Genomic DNA, 15629 nt, shown 5'->3' on the forward strand with positions numbered 1-15629 from the left:
TCTGCTTACACAGCTCCTCGGCATACTTACATATTTTCTCCTCAGGATATATTTCGTATCCACAGCCTATACTTTACAGTATATATGTATATATATATATATATATATATATATATATATATTGGTTTTATGAGACAGGGTTTCTCTGTATTGTTTTGGAGGCTGTCGGTCCAGCCTGGCCTCGAACTCACAGAGATCTGCCTGCCTCTGCCTCCCGAGTGCTGGGATTAAAGGTGTGCGCCACCACCACCCGGTTACAGTATATTTTTAAATATATTTAGAATTTAGCCAGAGATAATGCATGCTTTCAAACCCAGCACTTAGAAGGCAGAAGCAGGCGGATCTCTGTGATTTCAAGGCCAGCCTGGTATACAGAGTAATTTCCAGGACATCCAGGACTATATAGAGAAACCCTGTCTTGAAAAATAAAACAGAACAAATGAACAAACAGAAGAAAAAGAATTTAAGTAGCTTCCAGCCTCCTCTTTGTTAGTTATATTAATCCACTTTAGGTGACATTTACTTACTATTCACAATAACAATAATAAGAACCATACTAATAAGAAATCTTCCTCTTATAACCTTAAAGTAGCTATTTGATATAAAACAAAATTTTATTTTTATTATTTTTTTTTGGTTTTTTCGAGACAGGGTTTCTCTGTATTGTTTTGGAGGCTGTCCTGGAACTCACTCTGTAGACTAGGCTGGCCTCGAACTCACAGAGATCCACCTGCCTCTGCCTCCCGAGTGCTGGGATTAAAGGCGTGCGCCACCAACGCCCGGCAAAACAAAATTTTAGAATGCAGCAAAATACTATACCTTGCAATAGATGTCAAGTAGGTGAGCACTTTTGCAATTACATCCTCTGGGATGCATCTGAAGTTACAGTTTTCTGGAAATGTAATGATCCAAGCATTGTCCCTTCCCCGGCCACCTAAAATCAACCAAATCAACCAAATTATCAATTTACTGGATTAATCCAGAGTTTTATGAGAATCATGATTTCCATATAAACCAAAACAACAATGAGTAAAAATCCAGCACTGTGGTTCCTAAAACAAAAGCAAACCGAGCAAGAAAAGCAAAGAGGAGAAAATGAATGAGCAAGTAAGAAGAAAATTTCATGTGATACACACAGCAAATATGGCTGAAGAAACAGATAATCTTCCAAGTTGGACAACCAAGAAGACTAAGGAAACACAGTGTATGCTAAGGTCTGATCCTAAATTACAAATGAGAAATTAACAATGGAAAACTTCATAAAACTGAGCACAGTAATTCATGGTAAATAGGAAAGAAAATGATCTAAATGTTACAATTAAAGTTCAAATCAGGGCTGGAGTGATAGCTTAGTTGGCAAAATGCTGTCCATACAAGCATGAAATATGGTAGCAGATCATCCAGAACCCAAATAAATATGGTAGCATGTGCTTCTTACTAGAACTCAGAAAGTGGAGAGAGGCAGAAATCTACCATGCTTTACTGTCAAATATTAAACTAGATTATAGAACCAGGAATATTACTAGACATAAAAAAGTTTGGGAGAGCTGGGCATAGAGGCACGCGCCTTTAATCATAGCACTCTGGAGGCAGAGGTAGGCAGATCACTGTGAATGCTAGGCCAGCCTGGTCTACAGAGTGAGTTACAGGACAGCCAGAGCTACACAGTGAGACCCTGCCTCGAAAAAGACAAAAAATATTTTAAAAAAAAAGAAAAAGAAAAAGGAAGGAAGGAAGGAAGGAAGGAAGGAAGGAAGGAAGGAAGGAAGGAAGGAAGGGAGACAGGCAGTGATGGCGCACGCCTTTAATCTCAGCACTCAGGAGGCAGAGACAGGTGGATCTTTGTGAGTTTGAGGCCAGCCAAGTCTACAGAGCAAGTTCCAGGACAGACTCCAAAGCTACACAGAGAAACCTTGTCTTGAAAAAAAAAAGTAAAATAATTATTTATTTAAGTTCATTAGATAATGTTTAAATTGTCAATCTACCAAAGGGATACAACCCTGAATGCTTATGCACGTAATAATAGAGCTACAAACAATATGAAGTAAAATTGATGGAACTTTACCATCCAATCCTCAACATCTGACAGAATATAATCTCTCTCTCCCTCTCACTCTGTGCTGCTTACTTTTTGTCAACTTGACACAAACAATAGGTGCCTGGAAAGAGGGACTCTCGACTGAGAAACTGCCTCCATCAGATTGGCCTATGGGCATGTCTGTGGAGCATTTTTTGATTAATAATTGATGTGGGAGGTTCCAGCCCAATGTGGGCAGTGCTACCCATGCCAGGTGGTCCAGGTTGCTAAAGAAAGCAATGTGAGCAAGTCTTGGAAATCAAGCTAGTAGTCAGTCCATTTCACCCATAACTTCTCTAAATGATGAACTTGAGATTCAGTCTTGTAAACCAAATAACCCTACCATGTCAGTCAGGGTTCTCCACAGGAACAGAACCGAACCAAGAATAGCCATCACATCTCCTCAGTTGCTTTTAGTCATGGTGTTTATCACAGCAATAGAAAGCAAACTTGGACATCCCCTTCCTTCCCTCCCCTAACCTCTCTTCCTTTCTCTCCTCCCAAACAAGCTGGAGGGAGCACTCATACTATTTAAGCAAATATCATCTATCAAGGGAAATGATATATGGCTCCTCTAAGGGTCAACAATTATCTCTGCCTGGCTCATCTACTAAATTTTAATCTATAAAACTTATTACCATTGAGCACCTACATGTATTATACTGGGTAGTACATCTCTAATGTAAAAAAAGAGATTTTTAAATTCTAAATTGGGGGATGTTAATGTTCGTCCATTGGAAACATTTTTTCAAAAGAAAATGTAAGCAGAAGCATTTTTTATAATCACAGAAATGCTGAGGACGAAGGAAAAGTGGGATGAGTGTGGATGGAGGCAACAAGCACCAAGGATGGTTCTAATCACAACATAATTTAGGCTATACAATGGGCTGGAAGTGTAGCTTAGTGGTAGAACACTTGAGTGATGCAAAAGTACTTGAGACATGAGAATTCCACCACTGTCCGGGAAACACTGACAATCATAAAAGTAAACTAACACACTGCTAAATTTACTATAATAGAATAGTAGTTTCCTATATCCACTGGCGATGCACTCTAGTCATCAGAAACTACCAAATCGTGTGTGTGTGTGCGTGCGTGCGTGTGTGCGTGCGTGCGTGTGTATGTGTGTGTGTGTGTGTGTGTGTCCCTGCCAGGGCACTTCAGGATGGCACACAGTTCCAGAGTTAATCTGTCTCCCCTTGTTTTATATCTTGGGGCCTCATGTGCATCACTCTTACCTTTTCTCTTTTTCAGGACTAGGTAAGGCCTGAAGCCAGTCTCAGACCCAGCATCACCCTATATCTGTTATGCTTTAAGTTTGGGCACCATTGTGAAGAGAAAGGATTAGGGCCTAGAAATATGGCTCAGCAGTTAAGAGCACTGGTGAACCTCCCAGAGGATCCTGGGCTGCTTCTCAGAACCCACATGGCAGTTGTCCATTTCCAGGAGATCTGATGCCCTCTTCCACAGGTAGCTCATGTATGTAGTAAACAGACATCCATGTAGAAAAAACACCCAAACACACAAAAATAGTAAGTATAAAATGATAAATGGCCAGGTGTGGTGGCATGAACCTTTAAACAACCCAGAAATTGAAAAGCAGAGGTAGATCGTGTTCTGACTTTGAGGCCAGCCTTGTTTACAGAGTGAGTTCCAGGCCAGTCAACACTACATAATGAGACTCTGACTCTACGTAGGTACACAGGTAGCTAGGTAGGTAGGTAGGCAGGTTGGTAGATAGACAGACAGACAGATAGATAGATAGATAGATAGATAGATAGATAGATAGATAGACAGACAGACAGACAGACAGACAGACAGACAGACAGACAGACAGACAGACAGACAGACAGATAGAGCCAGTCTACACCCTTCTAAGACAAATACATTTCCCCATCGTGGGTATCTAAAGATTTAGTCTAAAAGTCAAACGCACTAGAGTGCTAAGGTTGGTCTTAACGACCTATTGAAAACTGTTGACCAGTCCTTAATTATTCTAAGTGGCTACTTGTTTAGTAACTAGATGCCCAACATATAAATGATTATTGTAACATGTTTTAATCTAATATAGGTATGTTTATATATGTGTATATATGGATAACAAGCTATTTATGTAAGTTGCAAATGAACTCATTGATCAGTTCACACATTTATCTGCCCTTAAATAAATGATAAAGTGTGCTTACCAGACAGGAAGGCAATGTCTTGCATTACGAAATGATTGATGTCCTTTAACTGGAGGAGAAGCCCAGTTTCTACGACAAACAAGAGAAGAAACAATACCAATGTTAAAGCATAGCTAGAAGCATACAGAAATCCTCACTGTGCCCAGTAGAACTCTGGGCCCTTAGAGATGTGTGCATACAGACATATCAGCAGTCGTCTCGTCTTTCCTCCCTTAGCTACAGGGAAAGGCAGCCATGCTCTTTATGCCATCACAGGGTATATAAAAACAATGGCCCACTTTTCAGAATCTATGTCTAGAACAAAACCTACTCTTACTCATCAGAAAACTGAGAACAAGGTACACACAGTAGTCATGCACACACTGCAGCACACTGTCTTCCACTTTCCTCCCACAGAACTCTATCAGCAAAGACAAAGCACCTTTAGGGTTTTTATAAAAATTGTTTGGGATCCTTAAAATATCCCAAGGCAGGTGTTATTAACCCGTTTTTAGGAAGATTAACAGTACAGTGGTTCAATTCACAACATGTGTTTCTGAATGAGAAAGACTTCAATTCAAATCCCCCTTAATGCACTTAGTAGCTGTACAAACTTGGACAGGCCAGCTGCATAGACTCATTGAGACTCAGTTTCCTCATCTGTCACCTGGGCATCATAATACCTACCTAAAAAGATGCTGTGAACTATAATGTGAAACAGCTCACAAAACAGTAGATACCTAATTAACAGTGGCATTTTAAGTCACTGCCCCGTATGTTTCATATAATCGCTTCAGTTGTCCTAGATCTTAAATGCTAGCTCACAATGTTCAAATCTACCAAACACTACAGGGATCAAAACTAAAAGTCCATTATCTACCTCTAGTCCATGAACAAGGATAACTTTTTAAAAGAAAATAGGTCACTCAACTAGGGTATTTTGGACTGCTGATTTAATGCCTGTGGTTTATTTCACATCTCTTATTGAAGTCATATTTTTCACTTGCTTCCTGATATAATCGACCTTCGAAGTCATCATATTTGGTGGTGTCAGGCTGATGACACACCCTTCTTAGTGCTCCTGAAATTATCAGAACAAGACTCCTCAAAAGAATTGACAAAGTTGTAGAATACCATATCTTACAGCATGACCTATCCAATTGGAGACATAGAGCGATTAACTGGCATATTTATTTTCATAAAATACAATTCATTAAAAACATGGTTGAGGGCCCACAAAATGGCCTGGCAACCTGAGTTTGGTCCCTGGGACCCAGATGGTAGAAGGAAAGACTGACTTCTTTAAGTTGAAAAAGAATAGGTTAAGGGTTAAAAATTAGTCTTGATTAACAATTGACTAAAGTCAGAGGAAGTAACAATGGAAGGGCAAGAGAAGACAGACGGCTGACACTAAGCATCCGAAGAGGATGAGGTAAGACTGTTGCTGAGAACAAGGAAGTGGAGAACACTAGAGTCTTCGATTGAGAGAGTCATGATGCTGAGTTGCGCCCTGTTTTGACTCTCAGGCTCTTGCATGGCACGAAGATTTCCTCTTGTGATACAAACGTGAAAAAGAGTATGATTCATGTTTCTCTTGCAGACTCCTTAAACTTTTTCATTTCAAAGCCTAAGAAGTAAAAAGACTGGAGATGTAGTTCAGTTGGTAGCATGCTTACCTTGTATGCATGAAGCCCTGAGGTTCATTTCCTGCAACATGTTGGCACATATTTGTAACCCATTCAGCACTCACACAGGAGGAGGAGGCAAGACTACAGAAAAATTGAGGTCATACTTGACTACATCAAGTTTGAGGCCTCCCTTGGTTACATGAGACCTTGTTTCAAAAACAAAAAACAAGGGCTGGATAGATGGCTCAGCCATTAAAGGCTGAACTCGCAATCAAAACAAAAACAAAAAGGAAACAACAAACTTTAAAAAAAAAACTTCATCAGGACACTGGACCAAAGTCACATTACAGCATCTTCCATGACGTTCAAAGACACCTTTGACAGGAAGCTGGCCAAGCTGCTCCATTTCAGACAAATAAAAAAAACATGCATTCTTATCTCTTGAAATATACAGCAAACCTCAAAAGGGCTGGTTTGGAGCTGGAAAGATGGCTCAGTAGTATTCCGCTGTGGCAGATGACTCAAATTTGGTTCTCAGCTCCCAACTGCCTGCAACTCCAGCTCCAAGGGATCCAAGGCCTCTGAATCCTTGTGGGTATTGCATTCATATTATATGCACATATCCACACAGAGATACACATGTACACATAATTAAAAGTAATAAATCTTCTCTGCTAAAAAAAAAAAACCCTTGTTTGTATATAAACAATCAGGCACAAACTGAAAACCAAAGATAAGCAAATCTCTTACACTTCACTCACATATGATAAAAAACTTCAGACTCTTAAGTCTCTTTTATTAAATGTGTGTGACATTTTGCCTGCTTCTTTGTATGTGGACCATGTGCACATAGTATTTGCAGATGCCAGAAGAGGGAGTAACATCCCCTATAACTGGAGTTCTAATGGTGCACGCCTTTAATCCCAGCACTCAGGCGGCAGAGGCAGGTGGATCTCTGAGTTCAAGACCAGCCTGGTCTATAGAGTGAGTTCCGGGACAGCCTCCAAAGTTACCCAGAGAAACCCTGTCTCAAAAAGAAAAAAGAATAACTGGAGGTCTAGATGGTTATAAACCACCATATGGGTATAGGAACTGAACCAGTCTTCTGCAAGAGCAACAAGAGTTCTTAACAACTGGACCATCTCTCTAACCCCTACTATCTTGATCATAAAGTTGCACACAACCACTAATTCTTTTATCACAAATGAGGAATTAAGGTTAGAATTCAAAGATTTTTTGAAGTGCTACAAGGTATCTCATGTAGCCCATGCTGGCCTTGAATATCTTATCTTCCTGCCTCTACCTCCCAAATGTTAGGAGATACAGTTGTGTCACCATGTTGGGCTTGCTTGCTTTTTCCTTCTTTCTTTCCTTCCTTCTTTCTTTCTTTCCTTCATTTTTTCTTGTTGTTTCTTGAGACAGGGCTTCTCTGTTGAGCCCTAGCTGCCCTGAAACTCACTCTGTAGTCCAGGCTGACCTCCACTGGAGAGATCTGCCTGCGTCTGCCTCTCAAGAGCTGGGATTACAGGTGTGTGCCACCACGTCTAATTATTATTGGTCAAATACCATGCTAGGCCATTTTGGATAGATGTTCTAGGAAAAATTAAAGAATCAAATAAATTTATGAAATGTTGAAGATTAAACATATTGCCATAACTCCTAACAACTATACCTAACTCCTCGAGTACAGGCCAAATGTGCAATGTTCTCATTAGCTATCTGATCAAGAATTCCTTTGGTTGTTTGGTTGAATAGTTGGGTTTTCTTCTCATGACAAAAAGGCCAACAGAAAGAATATTGTGCAGAGGTGCTTAGTTCAAAATGTCAGAATAATCCAAAAGACTGCCTTGCAAGGTGCAGAAGACCATTGCCACAGTCTCGCTATTTACAGTTTTTAGAGACCAAGCAGCTCTGGGGAGAGTTGCTACAGAGGAGACTCGACACTCTTAGAGTTCTTATTTCTGAATGTGTGCCTAAATGATAGGAGTATAGATTACCATTCCAGACATTTCAGTTCTACTGAGCTAAGTAATGGTTCCTAGAGAGAAAATTATCATTTAAATAAGTAAGTAATTGATATGTACAATGTGCATTTTATAGAAAGCATTTGTATTTCAGATCCCAAAATATAATAGCAATAAGTTCCAGCCCTGGTGCTTTTCTTTTGCAGTGACACTCTTTTGTGAGCATTTGTGCTCTGTCTGGGGTTTCTGTTCATATATGACAGACGAAAACTGGTTCTGAACTGCACATACATACCACCCAGCCCACACTAAAGGGTCAGGGCGAAGAAACCGCTCCCATTCTCATGCTTTCCCAAAAATGAACAGGAAGCGAAAGCAAAGTACACGTGAAAACACAAAAGAAAATAAACGCCACCCAGGAAGACCACAGCAAGCAACCCAACTGCCGGCAAGAGGACAGAACTAGGAAATAAGTGTAATAAATGGGTTCTGGGTAATACGCTATCATGGTGTAGCTCTTACCATTTGTAAAGCACAAGACATTTCAATGCTATTTCCTGGTCTTCAAAACAAACCTGCAAAGTTGACATTAAAAGCCTCATCCTTTAAATGCTTTTACTAATTTATTTACTTTATATGTAAGGATAGTTTTCTGCGTATATGTCTCTATAGCTCAAGTGTGCTCAGTGCACCTGTAGCACAGAAGAAGACCTCAGACCACCTGGCACTAGAATTATAGACGCTGTGAGCTACCATATGAGGGCTGGGAATTGAATCCAGGGCCTCCGGAAGAGCAGCCAGTGCTCTTAACTGCTGAGCCATCTCTCCAGCCCCCAAAGCCCCATTTTAAGATAAAGAAAAGGGGTTCAAGGAAACTAGGAGGCATGCATATACGAACTCAAGAATCTCCTACGAAATAACCACCAGATGCCAGTCAGAGTCTCAACTTGGAGCAGAGTCTAGAATGGATTGAGATAAGGTTTCAGGCATCATTGACTAATTTTGACAAAGAAGCTAAAAATATAAAATGAAAAAAAACCAACATTCAACAAATGGTGCTGGTATAACTGGCTGTCAACATGTAGAAGAATGCAAATAGATCCATATCTATCACCATGCACAAAACTCAAGTCCAAATGGATCAAAGACCTCAATATAAATCCATCCACACTGAACCTCATAGAAGAGAAAAACAGGGAATATATTTGAACGCATAGGCACAGGAGACCACTTCCTAAATAGAACACCAGTAGCACAGACACTAACAGCAACAATTAATAAAAACTGAGAAGCTTCAGTACAGCAAAGAACACGGTTAACAAGACAAAACAGCTCCCTACAGAATGGGAAAAGATCTTCACCAACCCCACAGCTGACAGAGGGCTGATTTCTAAAATATATAATGAACTCAAGAAGCTAGCCAGCAAAACACCAAACAATCCAATTAAAAAGTGGGATACATTGGGGGGATGCATTTGTGAGTACTTAAGGGAGGAATTGGAATGAATATGGTCAAAATGCCTGATAGGAATTCTCAAAGAACTAATAAAATATTCATTTTAAAAAAGCAACCTCTGATCCCAGCACTCGGGAGGCAGAGGCAGGCGGATCTCTGTGAGTTCCAGGCCAGCCTGGTCTACAAAGCAAGTTCCAGGACAGTCTCCAAAACAATACAGAGAAACCCTGTCTCAAAAAACCAAAAAACAAACAAACAAAAAAAGCAACCTCTGGCCAGGCGATGAGTGGTTTGAGAGTGTAGCTCAGTGGCGGAGCACGGGAACCCCAGTTTCAATGGCCAACACCAAAACAAAGAAAGGCAATGAGGCAAGTCCCAAATTGAGTGAAGGTGGAAAGCTAACAGAAAATGGCAAACCTGATAAACAGGAAAAAAAGCAGCCATTAACCAAAAATACTGGAAAAGATGCTATACTGCATTTGGAATGCAAATTTCAAAAGCAGTTTAATAAACATTGTATTATAACTTTTCTCAAGATAGGATCTCTTACTACAGGGCAGAACCCGTGCCCAGCAATAGCTGGTCAACACAATGAAATTTGTCCCATTTTGCTTTGTTTATATTGATTTCTATTTTTCTGTTTTGTGGAGTTTTTTTGTACATGTTTCTTATGCTTTTGTTTTGTTTTTGTTTGTTTTTCGAGAGGGAAAGAACATCAGGTTGGGTAGGAAGGCAGGTGGGGAGGATCTGGTACGATAGGGAATAGATAAAGCACATGACCAAAATATATTATAAGAAAACAATTTTTTATAAAAATAAAATGTAATTCAAATCAAGACAGTGTCTTATGTAGCCCAGATTTGCCTTGAACTTACTCTGTATCTGAGGGTGGCCTTGAACAACTGATCATCGTGCCTCCACCTTCAGTTCAGTTTATGTGATGCTGAGGTGTGAACAGAGGACTTTTTGCTAGCACTATCAACCGAGCTGTATCAATTTAAAAAAGTTTTCATTTTATATATCAACCCTAGTTCCCCCTCCTTCCCCTTCTCACACCCTCCTAAGATTTACTTCTATTCAAGTGTGTGTGTGCGTGTGTGTGTGTGTATGAGTGTGGGTGCCCCTGGAAGCTAGAAGAAGGCATTAGATACCCTGGAGGTGGAGTTATAGGTGTTTATGAGCTGCAGATACGGGTGGGCAGGATTGAACTCAGGTCCTCTAGAAAAGCAGCAAGGACTCTCAACCACTGAGCCATCTCCCTATCCCTAAACAGTACACATATTTTTAATCTGGCATTAGCAAGTGCCTATATATTCAATATGATTATTACAGATGTATTTTAGGGTTGGATGCGGCTCTTACCACAGGATTTCTTTGCATTTTTCACAAAGCATGCATTTTTGAAAGACACAATTATTTTAGTGATTACCACAAGAAAGTACAGCTTAACAGTGATCAAAATTAGGAATCAATACTGCTTGCATAATATGAACAGTATAAAACAGGGAGGAAATCATTAAATGTGACAACTAAGAGATCATGATGGCCTTCAAGCTAAGGGTCCCCTAGTTGGGTACAGCGGTGCATCCCTTCCATTTCAGCAGTAATTAAAGCATGAGGCACAAGACTGTCACAAGTCTCAAGTCAGTCTTGGCTACAGTGAGTTCCAGGCCAGCCTGGGAAGCTGAAAGCTTGTCTTTTGAAAAGAAAAAAGTCAGACACCATATCAAAACAAATGTCTACAAATGTTGCCTGAGTACCTGCAATGCATCCCTGTACCACCCCTCCAAGGCTTACACAGCACACAATAAGGAAGAACTTCCAAATTTGGGAAGGAGATGTTCAGCCTTTATTTGTGCTTTGAAGGAATGAATCAAGGTATTGAGTGGAATTCTAGCAAAAGTTGAGGAATGGAAGGAATGAGCGACATGATAAAAAAAAAAGGTTGCAAGGCAGTAGTCCATCTTTCAACACAATTTTGTTGTTGTTTTATGTATCTTTCAGCTACTCTAATAATTCATGTGTTCAAAGCTACAGTCAGGTCCCGTTAATGTCAGTGTACAGAAGCCAGTTAGGCATCAACCCAGATGAGGGGGGACTCTTTATCTAGAGGCAATTCTGGCCCAGAGTGATGAATGTTACAATTGTACTGATTGTAGGTTGCAGTGAGCACAGGGTAAAAGGACATCCAGAACTAAACTGATAAGATACTTGCACAGAAGAAATGAAAAGCAAACAGATTCTCTAGCCTAGTCCTTGAGGACTACCTCCGGGGAGGGATCCTTTCTACAGCTCAAGACTTAAAGGATTTGAAGGTGGTCCAACCAGCTATCAATCTGTCCTGGGTCAGACACATTTGCATGGGCTGCAAGTGAAAGGGTAATCTTTGCAGGCGCTGATATTCACATGTATATGTGTGCATATAGCGCAATGACATGCAAATATGAAGCATTGTGATTCAAATGAATGGTCTGCAAAACCTAGAAAAGGCTAAAACCTCCACTGACTCCGAGTTTGTTATACTCCTCCAGTTCTAAAGCTATTTTGCAACTTGATCAAACCTTTAAAATTGGCAGATGATAAAAATCTTTGATAAATGCAAAATCTATGTTAAAGAAGCATTTTTTTTCAGAAATGTGTTTGCATCCTCTTCAAAATGAGTACCAGGGAAAAGCTATTTTTATTAAAAAAGAATTCACTTTCTTGGATAATTCTGAAAGCTTGCCTTGGAAACAAACAAGTAGACACCAACGGCTCCTATTCCAGCCCTCTTGAAGGCTGAGGTGGGAGGATTTCCATAAAATCAAGGCTAGTCTGCACTATAAAGTAATTTCCAGGTCTGCCTGAGCTTGAGTGAGACCCCGCCCCCCAAAACAAACGCAAAGCAAAACAAAAGCACAAAAGAAAGAAAAAAAATAGAGAGGACGGAAGGAAGAAAACAAAAGTAACAAAACAAAGAAAACTCGCTTCATTACACAATTTTATTTATTTTTGTTTGTTTTTTGTTTTTGTTTTTGTTTTTTGAGACATAGTCTCCACACAGCTCTGGCTGTCCTGGAACTCACTATGTAGACCAAGCTGGCCTCGCACTCAGAAATTCACCCACTTTTGCCTCTTTTACTTAAGCGACCACACCTGGCCAGCACTCCATTTTAAATGTCACAGACCGTTCCTTAGCAATATAAATTGAGAATGAAAAGAAAAGCCCTTTGGAGCTAGCAAGATGGTTCAGCAGGTGAAGGCACTGCTGCCTGCAAGCCTGAAAATCTGACCTGGGTTTCTCTCCTGGAAACAACAGAAAGGTAGCAGGAGAAATCTAATGCTATAAAGCTGTCCTCTGATCTCCACCAATATGTGCCCCACATCCACACCTGCACACAAGAATAATCTTTTTTGCATGTCCCAAAGGAAATTTATTTATTTTTAGTTTATATACATAGGTCTTTTGCCATGGGGTTTGAGTCCCCTGGAATTGGAGTTACAGACAGTTTGTGAGCTGCCATGTGGGTGCTGGGAATTGAACCCAGGTCCTTTGGAAGTAGTCAATTCTCTTAACCACTGAACCATCTCTCCAGCCCCTACAAGAATAATCTTTTACATAGAAAATTTTCTTTAGTTTTAATTAATTTACATATTTATGCATGTTTTGCTGGCATATACATCTATGAACCTTGTGCGTTCTATGCCAAGTGTCTCTGGAATTCAGAAGAGGTCATCAGATCCCCTGAAAATGAAGTTATAGCCCACTGTGAGCAGTCCTATGTGGGTGCTGGGATTTAAACCTGGTTTCTCTGGCAAGTGCTCTTAAACACTGATGAACCTCAAGACCAGGAATTCCTTTCTTTTTTGTGGTTTTTCAAGGCAGGGTTTCTCTGTGTTGTTCTGGTTGCCCTGGAACTCCATAGACCAGGCTGGCCTTGAACTCACACAGATCCCCCTGCCACCAACTCACTTAGATCTGCCTGCTGGGATTAACCACAACCACCTGACTATGGAATTCCTTTCCTTATTCATCCAAATCAACATTTGCTCAGTATCCGCAAGGGCAAATGAGTCTAGCCATGCTTGAACATGAGCTTACAGATGTAATGACAATCACAAACATGATGGTCACAGCCACGAACTAAGCGTTCTAAATGTATTAAGTATATGCATTCTCATCTTTTTAAAGTTTTATTATAACATCTGACCTTTTGAGGACAGCTATTTAAAGCACAAGCTATAAAAGTATACAAGATGGCTCACTAAAGTCAGAACCCACAATATCCATGTAGACATTAACTGCCAACTCTCTTACTCCGTGGCTATTCATCACTTCTCGGGTTTAGAAAATCTAATTTTGAAATGCACAGCATCTGCAACAGTAAATCCAATTAAAATGGTTTACTTTGGTTTATAATTCGTGCAGGAGAACACACAATATCTGTTAGTGATCCTTCCAAGGTCACAACAAAGGAAGCAAAACTGACCCTCTTTCATAAACAGTGCAAAATGATCTAATGATGGTGCTTGCAAATGCAAATTCAAGAATGTTCCAGCATACACATACTCAGAACTTCTAAGTGCCATCAAGAAAGCTAAGAATAACTATACCTCATCACACCAGTTTGTTTTTAATAGAGGAGTTTTTTAAAAATAACTCTAAGGTTTTCCTTGTCAACATACTGGACACCCAATAGCTAAGGTGTCAGCTAATTAACCAACAGGCACAAGGCTGAGAATGAGGAATCTAAGAAGCAGAGAGTGTGCAGTATCCCTGAATGTAAACACAGGACTTGATGCTGACCTAGCTGAAGTATTATTTTGAAGGGACAGGCAACTCAGTGTCTATCAGACTCTCCAGCCACAAAGATTTTCAAAATTCATCTTTGAGCAGCATGTGAACTTTCTCTTTCCCCTAGAAACTTTGCAAAGAATCAGCAACAGTTTAGTAAAAACAAACTCTGAGCCAGGAAGATGGCACAAACCTGGGATCCTAGCATCGAAGGAGGCTGATGAGAGGATCAAGAGTTTGAGGGCAGTTGCTTTTTGAGACCCTTCCTCAAAAAGATGAGGAGTATAATACATAAAGTTACACATAAAGCATAACTTAGTGGCAGGCCACAAGCTTGGCATGCCCTGGGCTCTAATTCTATCCCCCCAACCAGCATGTAAGAAATAAAAGAAATTGATGTCCATGAAGAAAATTACAGAAAAATATTCACTGCTTGGGACACAAAACAATTTTTAGGCCAGCCTAGGCTATGAGACCTTGTCCCAAATAAGTAAACAAACAAACCCACTAGATTGATCTGTAGATTCTAAGCATATTCTAACTAGATTTTTATATGCAAATTGACAAGCTAATGATAAAAAATAAAGTTCTAAAGATTGGCAAAGGACCTAGAAGAGTCAACATAATCTTTTTATTACTTTTATTTTTATTTATTTTGAGTGGCCGGAGAGATCACTCAACAGTTAAGAACACTTCCTGTGACCAGGCATGGTGGCATCTTCAATATTAGCAGAGACAGACAAATCTCAGGGAGTTCCAGGGCAACCTGGTCTAGACTAGCTGGATCCATGGGCTCTGAGTTCAAGGGTTCAGTGAGAAACCCTGTCTCAAAAAATGGGATGGAGAGCTACTGAGAAAGATGGCCAGAGTCAACATCTGGCCTCCATCTCACACATATTTGCACCCATACAAACACATCAAGTTCACATGTATTAATAAAGGAAGACTTCCCAGACTAATTGTTATTTACTTGTGGTTTTCAGATAGTTCTGCAAATTTAGGTTGCAATGTTCCTTAGCTTACAGCACAACAAAATGAACACTGGAGGATGGAGTCTGGAGCTAGAGACAGTAAAAGACAGTAGAAAGAACTGACAGCAGCAAGAAAAGACAGCTAACAGAGAAGGGATATATGGAAAGATTAGACAGAGCAGACATTGTAAAGCAAAAGGCAGAGAGATCTACGCATTTGCCATAGAGACAAAGAGCCCCCACTGGAACCTCTGGGCACTGTATAGATCATATTAAAGTAACGGATGCTGTTCTTAGGACAGACTTGAGTCATCAGGAAAGGATGCAATTATTACCAGCTTCAGGAGTCTGGAAGGTAAGAAATCTTTTTTGAAAACCTTTCCATCTGAAATGGTTAGAAATTTGAGAAGAAAAATAAACCAGGCACTATAAGAGCTGATGCCCAGTTTCCCAGAGAATGTCTGGTTTCCCACAGAAGTTTGCCCTGGACCAGGGCTGGGGAAGTAGTTCCATCAGCAAAGTGCTTGTCTGGCATGCATGAAATCCTGGGTTTGATCCACAAAACCACATAAAAAATAGAATGGCAGCTTATAC

The 15629-nt window shown here is 40.2% G+C and overlaps 1 protein-coding gene across 8 annotated transcripts in view; it reads right to left on the reverse strand.

Moving 5' to 3' along the window:
- Window positions 1-15629, reverse strand: part of Mcf2 (MCF.2 cell line derived transforming sequence) — a 104619-nt gene that overhangs the window by 73790 nt on the left and 15200 nt on the right. For all 8 annotated transcript variants that reach the window (XM_040744661.1, XM_040744658.1, XM_040744659.1 and 5 more), the window contains exons 2-3: window positions 4264-4332; window positions 820-934 (exon numbers count right to left, since the gene is read on the reverse strand). In XM_040744661.1, the coding sequence (XP_040600595.1) occupies window positions 820-934; window positions 4264-4288 (140 nt within the window). In that variant the 5' untranslated portion in view covers window positions 4289-4332. The remainder of the gene's footprint in view (window positions 1-819; window positions 935-4263; window positions 4333-15629) is intronic.

The sequence above is a fragment of the Mesocricetus auratus genome, unplaced genomic scaffold, assembly GCF_017639785.1.
Source record: "Mesocricetus auratus isolate SY011 unplaced genomic scaffold, BCM_Maur_2.0 Super-Scaffold_100003, whole genome shotgun sequence".
Classification (NCBI taxonomy): domain Eukaryota; kingdom Metazoa; phylum Chordata; class Mammalia; order Rodentia; family Cricetidae; genus Mesocricetus; species Mesocricetus auratus.